General features: G+C 42.9%; 1 protein-coding gene across 1 annotated transcript in view; it reads left to right on the top strand.

Annotated features, from left to right (window-relative positions):
* Nucleotides 1-18,713, top strand: part of LOC126411970 (sodium- and chloride-dependent glycine transporter 1-like) — a 212,944-nt gene that overhangs the window by 105,195 nt on the left and 89,036 nt on the right. Inside the window, exon 6 of the mRNA XM_050081410.1 lies at nucleotides 6,278-6,458. Within this exon, the coding sequence (XP_049937367.1) occupies nucleotides 6,278-6,458 (181 nt within the window). The remainder of the gene's footprint in view (nucleotides 1-6,277; nucleotides 6,459-18,713) is intronic.

The raw sequence follows: 18,713 nt of genomic DNA, 5'->3' as shown, positions 1-18,713 counted from the left end.
TCCTTGGCATTGGCAGTCTACATTTTATATCCTCTCTATTTCGACCATCATCAGTTATTTTGCTCCCCAAATAGCAAAACTCCTTTACTACTTTAAGTGTCTCATTTCCTAATCTAATTCCCGCAGCATCACTGACGTAATTTGACTACGTTCCATTATCCTCGTTTTGCTTTTGTTGATGTTCATCTTATAGCCTCCTTTCAGGACACTGTCCATTCCGTTCAACTGCTCTTCCAACTGCTTTGCTGTCTCTGACACAATTACAATGTCATCGGTGAACCTCGAAGTTTTTATTTGTTCTCCATGGATTTTAATACCTACTCCGAACTTTTCTTTCGTCTCCTTTACTGCTTGCTCAATATACAGATTGAATAGCATCATGGAGAGGCTACAACCCTGTCTCACTCCCTTCCCAACCACTGCTTCCCTTTCATGTCCCTCGACTCTTATAACTGCCATCTGGTTTCTGTACAAATTGTAAATAGCCTTTCGCTCCCTATATTTTACCCCTGCCACGTTCAGAATTTGAAAGAGAGAATTCCAGACAACATTGTCAAAAGCTAGAAACGTAGGCTTGCCTTTCCTTAATCTGTTTTCTAAGATAAATCGTAGGGTCAGTATTGCCTCACGTGTTCCAACATTTCTACGGAATCCAAGCTGATCGCCCCGAGGTCGGCTTCCACCAGTTTCTCCGTTCGTCTGTAAAGAACTCGCGTTAGTATTTTGCAGCCGTGACTTATTAAACTGATAGTTCGGTAATTTTCACATCTGTCAACACCTGCTTTCTTTGGGATTGGAATTATTATATTCCCCTTGAAGTCTGAGGGAATTTCGCCATTCTCATACATCTTGCTCACCAGATGGTAGAGTTTTGTCAGGACTGGCTCTCCCAAGGCTGTCAGTAGCTCTAATGGAATGTTGTCTACTCCAGGGGCCTTGTTTCGACTTAGGTCTTTTAGTGCTCTGTCAAACTCTTCACGCAGTATCGTATCTCCCATTTCATCTTCATCTACCTCCTTTTCCATTTCCCTAATATTGTCCTCAAGAACATCGCCCCTATATAGCCCCTCTATATACTCCTTCCACCTTTCTGCTTTCCCTTCTTTTATTAGAACTGGGTTTCCATCTGAGCTCTTGATATTAATGCAAGTGGTTCTCTTTTCTACAAAGGTCTCTTTAATTTTCCTGTAGGCAGTAGCTATCTTACCCCTCATGAGATAAGCCTCTACGTCCTTACATTTGTCCTCTAGCCATCCCTGCTTAGCCATTTTGTACTTCCTGTCGAGCTCATTTTTGAGAAGTTTGTATTCCTTTTTGCCTGCTTCACTTGCTGCATTTTTGTATTTTCTCCTTTCATCAATTAAATTCAGTATCTCTTCTGTTACCCAAGGATTTCTACTAGCGCTTGTCTTTTTACCTACTTGATCCTCTGCTGCCTTCACTATTTCATTCCTCAAAGCTATCCATTCTTCTTCTACTGTATTTCTTTCCCCCATTCCTGTCAATTGTTCCCTTATGCTTTCCCTGAAACTCTGTACAGCCTCTGGTTGTTTCAGTTTATCCAGGTCCCACCTCCTTAAATTCCCACCTTTTTGCATTTTCTTGAGTTTTAATCTACAGTTCATAACCAATAGATTGTGGTCAGAGTCCACATCTGCCCCTGGAAATGTCTTACAATTTAAAATCTGGTTCCTAAATCTCTGTCTTACCATTATATAATCTACCTGAAACCTTTTACTATCTCCAGGGTTCTTCCACGTATACAACCTTCTTTCATGACTTTTGAAACAAGTGTTAGCTATGATTAAGTTGTGCTCTGTGCAAAATTCTACCAGGCGGCTTCCTCTTTCATTACTTAGCCCTAATCCATATTCACCTACTACGTTTGCTTCTCTTCCTTTTCCTACTGTCGAATTCCAGTCACCATGACTATTCAATTTTCATCTCCCTTCTCTACCTGAATAATTTCTTTTATCTCATCATATGTTTCATCAATTTCTTCATCATCTGCAGAGCTAGTTGGCATATAAACTTGTACTACTGTAGTAGGTGTGGGCTTCGTGTCTATCTTGGCCACAATAATGCGTTCACTATGCTGTTTGTAGTAGCTTACTCGAACTCCTATTTTTTTATTCATTATTAAACCTACTCCTGCATTACCCCTATTTGATTTTGTATTTATAACCCTGTATTCACCTGACCAAAAGTCTAGTTCTTCCTGCCACCGAACTTCACTAATTCCCACTATATCTAACTTTAACCTATCCATTTCCCTTTTTAAATTTTCTAACCTACCTGCACGATTAAGGGATCTGACATTCCACGCTCCGATCCGTAGAATGCCAGTTTTCTTTCTCCTGATAACGATGTCCTCTTGAGTAGTCCCCGCCCGGAGATCCGAATGGGGGGCTATTTTACCTTCGGAATATTTTACCCAAGTGGACGCCATCATCATTTAATCATAGAGTATAGCTGCATGCCCTCGGGAAAATTACGGCTGTAGTTTCCCCTTGCTTTCAGCCGTTCGCAGCCAAAACAGCAAGGCCATTTTGGCTAGTGTTACAGGGCCAGATCAGTCAATCATCCAGACTGTTGCCCCTGCAACTACTGAAAAGGCTGCTGCCCCTCTTCAGGAACCACACGTTTGTCAGGCCTCTTAACAGATACCCCTCCTTTGCGGTTGCACCTACGGTACGGCTATCTGTATCGTTGAGGCACGCAAGCCTCCCCACCAACGGCAAGGTCCATGGGTCATTTGGGGGGTGGGGGGGTGGGAGGGTGTGGTAACAGGTAGGTTTTTTAAATTAAAATACAGAACGTAGCTACGTTTGAACATTTTATTTCGGTTGTTTCAATGTGATACATGTGCCTTCGTGAATCTATCATTTCTGAGAACACATGCTGTGACAGCGTGATTACCTGTAAATACCACATTAATGCAATAAATACTCAAAATGATGTCCGTCAACCTCAATGCATTTGGCAATACGTGTAACGACATTCCTCTCAACAGCGAGTAGTTCGCCTTCCGTAATGTTCGCACATGCATTGACAATGCGCTGACGCATGTTGTTAGGCGTTGTCGGTGCATCACGATAGCAAATATCCTTCAACTTTCCCCACAGAAAGAAATCCGGGGACGTCAGATCCGGTGAACCTGCGGGCCATGGTATGGTGCTTCGACGACCAATTCACCTGTCATGAAATATGCTATTCAATACCGTTTCAACCGCACGCGAGCTAAGTGCCAGACATCCATCATGTTGGAAGTACATGGCCATTCTGTCATGCGGTGAAAAATCTTGTAGTAACATCGGTAGAACATGACGTAGGGCCCGCCAGACTGGCCGAGCGGTTCTAGGCGCTACAGTCTGGAACCGCGCGACCGCTACGGTTGCAGGTCGAATTCTGTCTCGGGCATGGGTGTGTGTGATGTCCTTAGGTTAGTTAGGTTTAAGTTCTAGGGGACTGATGACCTCAATAGTTAAGTCCCATAGTGCTCAGAGCCATTTGAACCATTACGTAGGAAATCAGTATACATTGCACCATTTAGATTGCCATCGATAAAATGGGGGCCAATTATCCTCCCATAATGCCGCACCATACATTAACCCCCCAAGGTTCCACTTGTTGCAGCCATCGTGGATTTTCCGTTGCCCAATAGTGCATATTATGACGGTTTAACTTACCGCTGTTGGTGAATGACGCTTCGTCGCTAAATAGAACGCGCGCAAAAAATCTGTCATCGTCCCGTAATTTCTCTTGTGCCCAGTGGGAGAACTGTAAACGACGTTCAAAGTCGTCGCCGAACAATTCCTGGTGCATAGAAATATGGTACGGGTGCAGTCGATTTTGATGTAGCATATTCAAAACCGACGTTTTTGAGATTCCCGATTCTCGCTCAATTTGTCTGCTACTGATGTGCGGATTAGCCGCGACAGCAGCTGAAACACCTACTTGGGCATCATCATTTGTTGCAGGTCGTGGTTGACGTTTCGCATGTGTCTGAACACTTCCTGTTTCCTTAAATAATGTAACTATCCGGTGAACGGTCCGGACACTTGGATGATGTCATCCAGGATACCGAGCAGCATACGTAGTACACGCCCGTTGGGCATTTTGATCACAATAGCCATACATCAACACGATATCGACCTTTTCCGCAATTGGTAAACGCTCCATTTTAACACGGGTAATGTATCATGAAGCAAATACCGTCCGCACTGGCGGAATGTTACGTGATACCACGTACTTCCACGTTTGTGACTATTACAGCGCCATCTATCACAAAGCGAAAAAAGTGGTCCAACTAAAACATTCATATTTCTTTACGTACTACATGAATATGTAATAAAAAATGGGGGTTCCTATTTAAGAAAACGCAGTTTATAACCGTTTGACCTATGGCAGCGCCATCTAGCGGGCCAACCATAACGCCATCTGGTTTCCCCTTCAAGCTAGACGAGTTTCGTCCTTTGCAATTTTTTCGTTTGATGCTTATTTCGTGAGATATTTGGCCCGGTCACTATCAATGGACCACCCTGTATATTGTATAAAAAGTGTGTGAAGTGATACACCAACTAGCCATCAAAATGGAGGCAGACAGATGGACACTAAGGAAAAAACTGCCCACACTGTCGCAATAAGTAAAAAACTAAATTTACATCCATATCGACAGATAAGAAATAGTCATGTCGACACATTAAAGAGTGTTCCACCTTCTTGTCACAGAACCAGCACCCAGCATTATGACTGGCAGATCATGATGTAACTTCCATAAACCATCTGAAAATGAACCTGAAAAGGTTCGAAAACCGGTTCATGGAATAAAACATAATTATTCAAAAATGTGGTGGGTCGCAGTTTTATGTAACTTATTTACATTCAGTTAACAGTCACGGGTTCTAAAATATTCGTACTGCATAAGCATAATAACGTTTTCGTTATTTCCAAGATCGGGCGGGGTTTTCGTCTGGAGAACGCCAAAAGAAGCCTACAATCCTGATAGCTTGATTCCAACAGTTAAGCATGAAGGCGGAAGTGTGATGGTGTGGACACCCGTATCATGGTATTCTGCTGGTCTCATCATTACTTTCAGAGCTCGTGTTACAGTCAACGATTATGTGAGCATTTTAGGTGATCAGGTGCACCCCGTGATTCAAATGTTGTTCCCTAAGAATGATGCCATAATACAGGACGATAATGCACCAATTCACACAGCCACGACATTACAATCGTTGTATGAGGAGTATGCAACTGAACTGCAGCGTCTTCCCTGGCCAGCACAGTTGCTTCTGGGTAGTATTGAAGCATAGACTATGGAGCAGATTTCCACCTCCCTTGTCGGTACAGGAGTTAGAAGAATTTCTGATCGAAGAGTGGCATAACATTCCACTGGAGACTATACAATTATTATATGCCAGTATTCCAAGAAGAATCGCAGCTATATTACGCGAAAAATGGGGGTCCATCCCCTTTTTAATAAATCATTCCCAAGTATGTACATGGTTTCACATTATTTTGCCTATCCCCAGTATCTGGCTCTGGGAGAACATGTGTGGGACCAACTCGGAAGTGAGTTCTGTCCTACTGCCTGCATCCGGGATATCAAGGACCGTTACAATATCCGTGGGCCAGCTTGCCTAAGGATGCGATTCAGCGGTCTTGTAACACCCTTCCCCACCGAATACGTGAACGCATCCAGAAAATACGGGATGAAACGTCATACTCATAAATGGGCACTTTGTAAATTGTTTTGATTTTGTTATCTCTAAAATAACATCACATTCCCACTCAACCAGCGAAGTTTCATTTAAGTCATTCCTCTGCTTACTCCTCTCCTTCAGTGTGCTTCACCTTTTGTGTCAGGCAGTGCGTATTTGAACCAGTCTGTGTAATTTCCTTTCCTGATTCATTGTAGGTGGTCAGGCGTGTAAGTGTTTTACGTCCTGTCGACAACGAAGGCATTATTGATGGAGCACAAGTTAGACTGGGGAAGGATAGTGAACGAAATCGAATGTGTTCCTTTCGAAGGAATCGCCCCAGAATTTACCTTAAGCGATTAAAAGCAACGACAGTGAGCCGAGAATCAGTATAGCCGACCTTCTGAAAGCGAGTTAATCCTCTTTTGGTTCTAAATTTCTCACTATCCCGATGAAGGATGTTAATGTAATACGCCACTGTATTGCAAACATTATTGCTGAAGCAGAGGTATGAGTCATTTGAAGTGTGAGACAGCTAGTCGTGGGAGAGAGTAACTGCATCACGTGACTAACAGCGGCGACGCTGGAGGGCGCGCTGGACGGCGTGCTGTTCTACGTGACGCCGCAGTGGGCGGCGCTGGGCGACGCCTCCGTGTGGGGCGACGCCGCCTCGCAGACCTTCTACGCGCTCAGCATCGGCTGCGCGTCGCTCATCACGCTCTCCAGCTACAGCTACTTCGGCAACAACTGCCACAGGTATTTTTATAATATTTTGAAAATGGCTGCACTTCAGCAACGGTAACAGAATAGCAGATGAATACGACAGCCAGCCAGTTGCAATAAATGGTGGTATTCAGTTATCCTTTACCATGGCATCAACGGATGCCCGTCTTCTTCAGAAGGACAGGAAGAAAATTTCACATTAGTATGTGACTTTACTACCCTTTACTAACTGACTCTTTGCTAATGTGAAGTTCGTTTCTTGTAGTTTTGAAGAAGATGGGTTTAGATCCGTTGAAACCACGGTAAAGGTTAGTTGAATACTACCATTTATTGCAACTGGTTAGTTTCTTATTCACCTGTTATGCCACAGGTATGGCCTGCGCATTGCCTGCTCTATCACTAATGTCCTACACTACTGTTTGTGAAAATTGCAACACCAAGAAGGAATATTAAAAAGGGAAATACTTCCTAATATTCTGAAAAATTATGTTTATTTGTTCACGAACTGGCTTCTCAGGCAAACGTAGATACAAGCGATGTACAGAAGATACTTTTTACATAGGAAAACTTTACAATAATTCCATCAACTAAAATGGGGTTCCGCGCGGAATGGCCGCACGGTCTTGGGCACCATGTCAAGGATTGCTGTGGTAGTACACTGGACTCGCATTCGGGAGGACGACGGTTCAATCCCGCGTCCGGCCATCCTGATTTAGGTTTTCCGTGATTTCCCTAAATCGCTCCAGGCAAATGCTGGGATGGTTCCCTTGAAAGGGCACGGCCGACTTCCTTCCCCATCCTTTCCTAATCCGATGAGACCGATGACCTCGCTGTTTGGTCTCTTTCCCCAAACAACCCAACCCAACAGGTACCGACTTCCAGCGTCTTGGCTGCCAGCAGTGACAGCTTTGCAGAAGGACAGCTCTCGCAGCCCAACAGGCGCGCGGTAGGCCACGGCAGCAGAGGGTACACAGAATGCTGATACTCCCTATTCGATAGTAGGCAGTTAGTAAACAACGCTACGCTGCAGTCGCCACTCAGTTTCCCATTCGCCGATTTCCTCCAATGGCAAGCAATAAAGGAAACTCCAATGGAATACGCCTATTTCCGCCAATGACAACACTCAATGCAAAGACCAATAAAAGAACACCTAATACCCTTTCTCCTCACCCTCATGTTCAATGACAGCACTCCTCCATAGTATATAAGTAACCATACAACTGCTCCCTCAGTAACTAGCAGTACACCCTGAGGAAGGAGTCTTGCAACAGTCGGCGAAACGTCGAAATTTTATAGGTGACAATGCGGCCTCAAACCTATAAGAATTTTATTGACTGTGACAACGGCCGCGGAAGACTATGTTTACAGTTTACATAGTTTATGTTACTTTAAGTAATGTGTAAGTCTAGGCATCGATGACCTCAGCAGTTTGGTCCCTTAGGAATTCAAACACACATTTTTAAAATTGGGTGTAAACAAAGTTTTTATGTGGAGATAAATTTAATAAATAATGAGAAATATGATGAATTTGCCGGCCGGTGTGGCCGAGTGGTTCTAGGCGCTTCAGTCTGGTACCGCGCAACAGCTACGGTCGCAGGTTCGAGTCCTGCCTCGGGCATGGATGTGTGTGATGTCCTTAGGTTAGTTAGGTTTAAGTAGTTCTAAGTTCTAGGGGACTGATGACCTAAGATGTTAAGTCCCATAGTGCTCAGAGCCATTTGAACCATTTGAGCCACTATGGGACTTAACATCTGAGGTCATCAGTCCCCTAGACTTAGAACTACTTAAACCTAACTAACCTAAGGACATCACACACATCCATGCCCGAGGCAGGATTCGAACCGGCGACTGTAGCGGTCGCGCGGTTCCAGACTGAAGCGCCTAGAACCGCTCGGCCACCCCGCCGGCAGTAATTTACAAATTGTACAAGAAACAAGATGGAAAGATAAGAATACAAGGCCAAGGGCGACATCTTTGTACTAGATATGATTTAGACAGAGATGTAGTGTTTTTGCCCTGCTATTCAGTCAATATATATCGAAGAAGCAACACGGGAAATAAAAGATAGATTCAGGAGTGTGCTTAAAATTCAGGATGAAACGATATCAATGAGAGTTTTCGCTGACGCAACTGCTAACCACAGTGAAGGCGAAGAAAAGTTACAGGACCTGTTAAATACAATCAGTACGCACTGTGAACTGAGAGTAAACAGAAGACAGACTAAAGTAGTGAGGGGTAACAGAAACGAGAAATGCGGTAAATTCTGGACCTCAAGATAGACGAGCTTAAGGATTCTGCTACCTTGTAAGAAAACTAATAAATGACATACGAAGTAAGGACTACGCAGAAAGCAGACTATTTTAGGCAAAGAGGGCATTCCTGGTAAAAGGAGCCTCCTAATACCAAACATCAGCCTTAATTTGAGGTTGCAAATTCTGAGACTGTACGTCTGGAGAATCGAATAGACTGAGATGTGGTACCATAGAACAATACAGACGATTAGTTTGGATAATAAGAGATGAGGAGGTTCTCCGCAGAATCGGAGAGAGAAGCGGCTGTGGAAAGCAGTGACAATAAGGAAAAGGGGGAAAAAAAGAATTAAATGGAGAAAAGATAGCTCATAGGGAACTTCTTACATTGTAATAAACAAAACTTCTGTTTATATTTACAATGAGTTAACACGTTTAAACAAGAGCCTGTTGGTTGGCTTGGAATGTAAATTAGATATTAGTTATTCTAAATGGGAGTCTGAATGCAGTCACATGGTAGATTATAAATGTCCATCAGGCAGCTGAATTAGGTATCGATCCTTCTCAACAAGAGGGCCTCACTCACGGCAGGTAGGGCTCGTTGTTTGAAACCGCTCTGAAGTTGACTAGGATGCTGTAAATGCGTTCCCCGGCTCTCTAGGTCTCGATCAGGTGCATGTCCTGAGAGCATGAAAGAAAGTCAGTTGTAAAACGACTCACACTGGGCGATGATATATCTAGAAAGTCCAAGCTGTCCAGACAGATAGTAGTAAGAAAGAAGCCTCTTGTGTGGACAGCTTCTGTTAATCGTTTGGACTCTCTTCTTTTGTACCTTCTCGCAAACCAGTTATTGTCAGTTTTACGCCATCGGTTAGAAATTGTATGTTATTCCGTCAATGGTAAAAGCTATTATAACTCGTTCAAATTTCTTATTTCCTTCAACGTCTCTTCCGCTTCCGCGTTTCGCTCGATTTCTACAGGGCGCCTAATAGTCTTATATCTTCTCGTACAGAAAACTTGGAATGTGTCATACCTGGACTTTCAACGAAGCGTCTTCTGCCCGGATAAGTGCTCATCACAAGGCAGTTGTAAGAGGACGTTGAATGCAGGAAATGTCTCCAACTGTCCTAACGTCCAGAATGGTTTGCAGGTACCCAGGAAGGAAACTTGAGTGGGCGATTATTTTATCGTTGCCTCGTCGTTGAATTTGTAGGGGAAGAGGAGGGGGGGGGGGGGGGGACTCTTGGCTCCGTTGGTAAAAGTGGGACTCTCACAACAACGCCAGCATCACAATTTTCTTCATGTCACTGTTCCCCATTGTACTATTGTTATTGTTGAAGTTACAATCTCCTCTTTAAAAACTGCTTGAATTGTATTTTTTTTTTCAAACATGTTAACCAACGCTCAGAGAAAATGTAATTCTACTGAAAAGAAAGCGAAAGAACTTGTGCCCCTTCTAACAGCCGTGTACCGCAAGTCTCTAGAGGAACGGAAGGTTCCAAATGATTGGAAAAGAGCACAGGCAGTCCCAGTCTTCAAGAAGGGTCGTCGAGCAGATGCGCAAAACTATAGACCTATATCTCTGACGTCGATCTGTTGTCGAATTTTAGAACATGTTTTTTGCTCGCGTATCATGTCGTTTTGGAAACCCAGAATCTACTCTGTAGGAATCAACATGGATTCCGGAAACAGCGATCGTGTGAGACCCAACTCGCTTTATTTGTTCATGAGACCCAGAAAATATTAGATACAGGCTCCCAAGAAGATGCTATTTTCCTTGACTTCCGGAAGGCGTTCGATACAGTTCCGCACTGTCGCCTGATAAACAAAGTAAGAGCCTAAGGAATATCAGACCAGCTGTGTGGCTGGATTGAAGAGTTTTTAGCAAACAGAACACAGGATGTTGTTATCAATGGAGAGACGTCTACAGACGTTAAAGTAACCTCTGGCGTGCCACAGGGGAGTGTTATGGGACCATTGCTTTTCACAATATATATAAATGACCTAGTAGATAGCGTCGGAAGTTCCATGCGGCTTTTCGCGGATGATGCTGTAGTATACAGAGAAGTTGCAGCATTAGAAAATTGTAGCGAAATGCAGGAAGAACTGCAGCGGATAGGCACTTGGTACAGGGAGTGGCAACTGACCCTTAACATAGACAAATGTAATGTATTGCGAATACATAGAAAGAAGGATCCTTTATTGTTTGATTATATGATAGCGGAACAAACACTGGTAGCAGTTACTTCTGTAAAATATCTGGGAGTATGCGTGCGGAACGATTTGAAGTGGAATGATTATATAAAATTAATTGTTGGTAAGGCGGGTACCAGGTTGAGATTCATTGGGAGAGTCCTTAGAAAATGTAGTCCATCAACAAAGGAGGTGGCTTACAAAACACTCGTTCGACCTATACTTGAGTATTGCTCATCAGTGTGGGATGCGTACCACATCGGGTTGACGGACTAGATAGAGAAGATCCAAAGTAGAGCGGCGCGTTTCGTCATAGGGTTATTTGGTAACCGTGATAGCGTTACGGAGATGTTTAGCAAACTCAAGTGGCAGACTGTGCAAGAGAGGCGCTCTGCATCGCGGTGTAGCTTGCTCGCCAGGTTTCGAGAGGGTGCGTTTCTGGATGAGGTATCGAATATATTGCTTCCCCCTACTTATACCTCCCGAGGAGATCACGAATGTAAAATTAGAGAGATTCGAGCGCGCACGGAGGCTTTCAGACAGTCGTTCTTCCCGCGAACCATACGCGACTGGAACAGGAATGGGAGGTAATGACAGTGGCACGTAAAGTACCCTCCGCCACACACCGTTGGGTGGCTTGCGGAGTATAAATGTAGATGTAGATGTAGAAAATTTCTTTAATAGTGCCTTCTCCTGGTGTATTTATGGACGAACTAATTAAGACTCTTTCATAATTAGAAACGAGGTCACCGGCTTTATGTATACCATAAAATAACGCATCCACCGTGCGATCATTGTAGGTTGGGCTTTACAGTAACTGTTAATAATAATATATACAATAATTTTACTGTTATTAGTCACAATTCATTTCACTGCCATGTGGCGCAAGTATTTGACTGAAAATTAAAATTAAAAATACCTTCAGAATCATGGACTTCGTTTTCTGTCGTGTTACGTTACATAGAACATCAGATGCACTTTTTAGACACTAAAGTAAACAAATATGGGGTGTAGAATCTAATGAATGCAAGCAACATATTAAATAAGGATACCAATGACAAAAACAAAACACTATTTTGTAACAATTCTCATGCATTTCGGAGGTCATTTTGTAAAGATGAACAAAAATGTCAATGTAGATATCTCCAGTGGTCACATAAGCTTTCCGTATTATATAACATGCACATTTTACACGCTTCAGTAAGGATCGCGTATTAAAAACATTAAGTATAAAGAACATAGATCATTGTAATTTTGGCAACAACGGCAGGAGCCATGTACTAAAATACTGTTTTATTTTTGTTTCCCGCTACTGGACCCTGCCACAGGTTACCCTAAAGTCGTAAACACAACACGTGCATGCCGTATTAATTCACATAAATCCACCTGTTGAGGGAGGTGTAACCTCTGAAACGTGTTATGAAGATAAAATAAATTGCTACTGGGAAGAGTGGACTTATTTTATGTCCACTGCGCGTTTCAGAGATTTAGACCTTCCTTACCAGGTGACTTATGGTAAATTGATAATAGCAATCTCCCCCCCCCCCCCCCCCTCCAGCACACCAGGAAACTCACCTCATGGGTTGTTTGTGTGGCTCCGTGATACAGATAACATTGTCATTTAGGTGCAACCACGACGGAAGGGTATCTAAGGAGATTCCAAACAAACATGTGGTTCCTGAAGAAGGGCAGCAGCCTTATGAGTAGTTGCAGGGTTAGGTGGATGATTGATCTGGCCTTCTAAAGTCAGCCATATTTTATACATTAAGCCATTTTCAGGGGAAGGAAGATTAAGACACTGCTGTGCTGTGAACGGTTGAAACCAACGGGAAACAACAGCTTTATTTTTTTCAAGAACACGCAGTTCCAATGTATGGTTAAATTATGATGGCATCATCTTGAGCAAAACGTTTCGCAGGTAAGGTAGTTCCACATTCCGGGGGAGGGTGGACTACTCAGGACGATGTCGCCACCAGGAAGAAAATTAAACTTCCATTAAATGGGTTGGAGCGTGAAATAGTGTCTCACTTCTTAGAGAATTTAAAAAGGGAAGCGGACAGGTTGAAGTTAAATATAGTGGAATGAGTGAAGTGCGGCGATAGGATGCATAGGTGGTCTGATCGTACGGGTACAGGGCTATAAATCTAAAATCAAACAGAATTAACGCAGGAGTAGGTTTAACAGTGAATACTAAAATAGGAATGAACAGTTTAGTGAAAGCACTGTCTTAGCCAAGATAGACGCAAAGCCAACACTCACCTTGGTAATACAAGTTTATATACCAACTAGCTCAGTAGATGATGTAACAATTGAAAGAATGTGTGATGCTATAAAAGCACTTGTTGCGAAAGTTAAAGGAGAGGACAGTTTTGTTGTGATGGGGTACTGAAATTTGTTAGTAGGAAGAGGAAGAGAAGGAAAAAATAATAGGAGAATATCGACCGGGGAAAGGAAAGAAAGACGAAGACGCCTAGTGGAAGTCTGCAGAGAACACGTTATACTCATCGCTACCACTTGATTCAAGAATCATGAAAGAAGGCTGTGTACGTGGAAGACACTTGGAGACACTGGAGGGTTACATAATAGTAAGCCAGAGAATTTGGAACGATATTTTATACATTAAGATATTTCCAGGGGAAGATGTGGACTCTGGCCACAATGTATTGGTTGCGAAAGATAGATTAAAACTGAAGAAATTGCAAAATAGGTAGGAAATTAAGGAGAGGAAACCTGGATAAGTTGAAAGAACCAGAGGTTACTGAGAGTTTCAGAGAAAGAATTAGGCAGCGCTTGATTGAAGCAGAGGTAAGAAATACGGAAGAATACGAATGGGTAGTTTGAGAGATGTATTAGTCAAGGCAGCAGAGGATCTAGTAGGTAAGAAGACAAGGCCTAGTAGAAATCCTTGGATACCTGAAGAGGTACTGAATGTAATCGACGAAAATATTAAACACAATAATGCAGCAAGGAAAGTTGGCGAAAGGGAATACAGACGCCTAAGAAATGAGATTGGCAAAAACTGCAAAACTGATAAGCTGTGTTGATTGGCGACTCCATGGAATGTTCTGTGCACCACGACCAGATAATGGATATAAATGGAAGGAGAACAGCATTGGTCGTATTTTTTTTGTTTTATTATCCGCAAAATCGATTTTCGGTCACTTAGTGACCATCCGTAGTGCTGTAAGATACAATTGAAATTGTTAGGTACTGGTATTAAGAAGCTTAGAGCGATTTTGCGGATAATAAAACAAAAAAAAACAAAAAATACGACCAATACTGTTCTCCTTCCATGTTAAGCTGTGGCTAGAGCATAAATGCAAGACTGAAGGACCATATATAACTAGAAATCGTCTATAGAATGACCTCTGGACACCTTTGGAGAAACGACACGAAAATTATGAATATTAAGAGCTCAGATGGCAGGCCAGTACTTAGCGGAAAAGGGAAAGCTGAAAACGTAAAGGAAAATATAGAAGTGCCATACGATAGAAATAAACTTGAATACAGTGTTATAGAAAGGGAACAGGAAGTAGATGAAGATGAATGAAGGATATGATAACGGAACAGTTTGTTGGCCGGTCGGACAATTACGAGCTGAGTCAGCATAGAATAAGGCTAAGTAGTCCAGCCTGCAAAACCGACAAACTGATATTACGGCTAGGGCTAGCGGATACCCCATTCGATGTCCCAAGTGATTCTAAAAACAATTAAAAAAAGAGTTTAACAACTCGGCGCAATAATTGCACTGTATATCCCAGTAGAAGAAACTGCAAAAAGGTGGGAATTTAAGGAGATGGGACCTGGATAAACTGACTAAACCAGAGGTTGTACAGAGTTTCAGGGAGAGTATAAGGGAACAATTGACAGGAATGGGGGAAAGAAATACAGTAGAAGAAGAATGGGAAGCTCTGAAGGATGAACTAGTGAAGGCAGCAGAGGATCAAGTAGGTAAAAAGACGAGAGTGGAAATCCTTGGGTAACAAGAAATATTGAATTTAATTGACGAAAGGAGAGAATATAAAAATGCAGTAAATGAAGCAGGCAAAAAGGAATACAAACGTCTCAAAAATGAGATCGGCAGGAAGTGCAAAATGGCTAAGCAGGGATGGCTGGAGGACAAATGTAAGGATGTAGAGGCTTATCTCACTAGGGGTACGATAGATACTGCGTACAGAAAAATTAAAGAGACCTTTGGAGAAAAGAGAACCACTTGCATGAATATCAAGAGCTCAGATGGAAACCCAGTTCTAAGCAAAGAAGGGAAAGCAGAAAGGTGGAAGGAGTATATAGAGGGTCTATACAACGGCGATGTACTTGAGGACAATATTATGGAAATGGAGGAGAATGTAGATGAAGATGAAATGGGAGATACGATACTGCGTGAAGAGTTTGACAGAGCACTGAAAGATCTGAGTCGAAACAAGGCCCCGGGAGTAGATAACATTCCATTGGAACTATTGACGGCCTTGGGTGAGCCAGTCCTGACAAAACTCTACCATCTGGTGAGCAAGATGTATGAGACAGACTAAATACCCTCAGACTTCAAGGAGAATATAATAATTCCAAGCCCAAGGAAAGCAGGTGTTGACAGATGTGAAAATTACCGAACTATCAGTTTAATAAGTCACGGCTGCAAAATACTAACGCGAATTCTTTACAGACGAATGGAAAAACTAGTAGAAACCGACCTCGCGAAAGATCAGTTTGGATTCCGTAGAAATATTGGAACACGTGAGGCAATAGTGACCTTACGACTTACCTTAGAAGAAAGATTATGGAAAGGCAAACCTACGTCTCTAGCATTTGTAGACTTAGAGAAAGCTTTTGACAATGTTGTCTGGATTACTCTCTTTCAAATTCTAAAGATGGCGGGGGTAAAATACAGGGAACAAAAGGCTATTTACAATGTGTACAGAAACCAGATGGCAGTTATAAGAGTCGAGGGGCATGAAAGGGAAGCAGTGGTTGGGAAGGGAGTGAGAAAGAGTTGTAGCCTCTCTCCGATGTTATTCAATCTGTATATTGAGCGAGCAGTAAAGGAAACAAAAGAAAATTCGGAGTAGGTATCAAAATCCATGGAGAATAAATAAAAACTTGGAGGTTTGCCGATGACATTGTAATTCTGTCAGAGACAGCAAAGGACTTGGAAGAGCAGTTGAACGGAATGGACAGTGTCTTGAAAGGAGGATATAAGATGAACATCAACAAAAGAAAAATGAGGATAATGGAATGTAGTCGATTGAAGTCGGGTGATGATGCGGGAATTAGATTAGGAAATGAGACAGTTAAAGTAGTAAAGGAGTTTTGCTATTTGGGGAGCAAAATAAATGATGATGGTCGAAGTAGAGAAGATATAAAATGTAGACTGGCAATGACAAGGAAACCGTTTCTGAAGAAGAGAAATTTGTTAACATCGAGTATAGATTTAAGTGTCAGGAAATCGTTTCTGAAAGTATTTGTATGGAGTACAGCCATGTATGGAAATGAAACGTGGAGCTTAAATAGTTTGGACAGGAAGAGAATAGAAGCTTTCGAAATGTGATGCTACAGAAGAATGTTGAGGATTAGGTATGTTGATCATGTAAGTAATGAGGAGGTATTGAACAGGATTGAGGAGAAGAGAAGTTTGTGGCACAACTTGACAAGAAGAAGGGACCGGTTGGAAGGACATGTTCTGAGGCATCAAGGGATCACAAATTTAGCATTGGAGGGCAGTGTGGAGGGTAAAAATCGGAGACCAAGAGAAGAATACACTAAGCAGATTCAGAAGGATGTAGGTTGCAGTAAGTACTGGGAGATGAAGAAGCTTGCACAGGATAGGGTAGCATGGAGAGCTGCATCAAACCAGCCTCAGGATTGAAGACCACAACAACAACAACAACAACAACAACAACATCAACAACAACATCCCAGTAGGACTTCTATTAGTTGGACCTCTTCGCAGATCCACCAAAAAACAATATCACAAGCCACTCAAACAATATTAAAAGCAGTCACTGTGCAGCAACAGGGATGAATTTTATTTAAGTCATCAGAGTCACACAGAATCCAGTTGCGGCCAGAAGACGCAATCACGTCTTCCACTGAGACGACCTACCGACCAACCAACGGTCGTTCCCGATGAAATCACAGGCAATGGAAAAGGTTGCAAGTGAAGTGCCAACTGACAACTTGCCACAAGAGGTCACTTTGACGGATGGGGACACAATGGACGGCGGTGGCACCAAACTTCTGAAGGAAAACAAATAGCCATCAGCCTCTCGCAGAACGGAGTCTGTGGTCGCTTCCCACCTAATCGGCCAATAGTCGTCCCGACTGCTTAGGCTCGGAGCCCCAACTTTCTCCCAGCGCTGTCCAAAAGAGACATGCACACCGCGAAAATTCGGCACATCGGCAGCGGCGCGGCGGCAGGGCCACCGGACGAACAGAAGCGAAACCAAGCAGCGGAAGTCGCCCAGAAGAGAAATCGAGAGGAGGCGACACGTGTCAAGTAGTAAAACAGGCCACCCAATTTAATTTTATGTTGTGTGATATCATGCGCCGAAGATGCAGACAATAAAGGAGCAAAATTTGGAAACTTATGTAGAGTAAAGAACAGCCATTTTAGAAACATGACGTAAAAATTACACAAATTAAGGTGTAAACAATGGGCGTCTCCACAAAACTCTAAGGGAGCGACTCATGGCTCATTTCCAGACAAGAAAGTAAGATATAGCAGTGCCAATGAGTTTTCCGGGGGCTGCGATAGGCTGTACCAGAATAGATAGATCATGAAACGTTAGGAAGGATTTAAACCTACTGAGTGCAAGAAACAAAATTAAAACAAAGTAAGAAATGGGTTTGAACATATCGAGAGAGTGAACAGTGGTAGGTGACCATACAAAGTCAGAAATTATACTCTGTGTTATGATGACGACGAACGAAGCGTCGCCAATGTGAATGACTGCTGGGCAATGCAAAATAGAAACATACAAATCTCTTCTTTGCATATGTAGCAGGTTTGTCAGTGAAGTCTATAAGGAGCTGGCTGCATGGTCTGGGTCTACAACGACTAAAATAAGTAGAAGTCGTTGGTAAAAAATAATATATTGTACTTAACTGGTGGTACAGGAGACTTCATAGTCAGGAGGAATATAATTACAAACAGAGAGATATAGAGGCATCACATAGGCCATACTTTAACTAAGCGCCTTGTTAGAGGTTGCTTCCTATCAGCTGAAGGCTATACTACTTTCCTACTTGGAAGAGTGGACGAGCGCTCGCTAGAGACTTGTCATAAGCCGCGGAACGGTGCTAGTCTCGACTCGCGGGTCCGGCGATACTAGTATGGACCGCGGTCGATAACTGCAACGCCTAACAAGTGTGGTATCGAACGCTGATACCACACACTGTTAGGCCGAAGAAGCCTAGGAAGGCGAAGGAAGAAAAGGGGTATCGTAACAGGAGGAGGTTGAATACTTTAAGTGCAGAAGAAGGAGGTCTTACGTTCGCTGAACCGGTGATCTACGAAACATTTGACGACGATATTTATAGTGGCTAACTATCCTATCTTCTTGCACAAGGAGATCTTACATACTGAAAGGAACGCTCAAACATATTAAAATATTCTGAGGTGTTGAAATATTGGTTCAAATGGCTCTGAGCACTATGGAACTTAACAGCTATGGTCATCAGTCCCCTAGAACTTAGAACTACTTAAACCTAAGTAACCTAAGGACAGCACACAACACCCAGTCATCACGAGGCAGAGAAAATCCCTAACCCCGCCGGGAATCGAACCCGCGAACCCGGGCGTGGGAAGCGAGAACGCTGCCGCACGACCACGAGCTGCGGACTGTTGAAA

The sequence above is a fragment of the Schistocerca serialis genome, chromosome 1 (assembly GCF_023864345.2).
Source record: "Schistocerca serialis cubense isolate TAMUIC-IGC-003099 chromosome 1, iqSchSeri2.2, whole genome shotgun sequence".
Lineage (NCBI taxonomy): Eukaryota > Metazoa > Arthropoda > Insecta > Orthoptera > Acrididae > Schistocerca > Schistocerca serialis.
The sequence above is the reverse complement of the archived record's forward strand: the minus strand, read 5'-3'. Positions and strand labels throughout refer to the sequence as shown.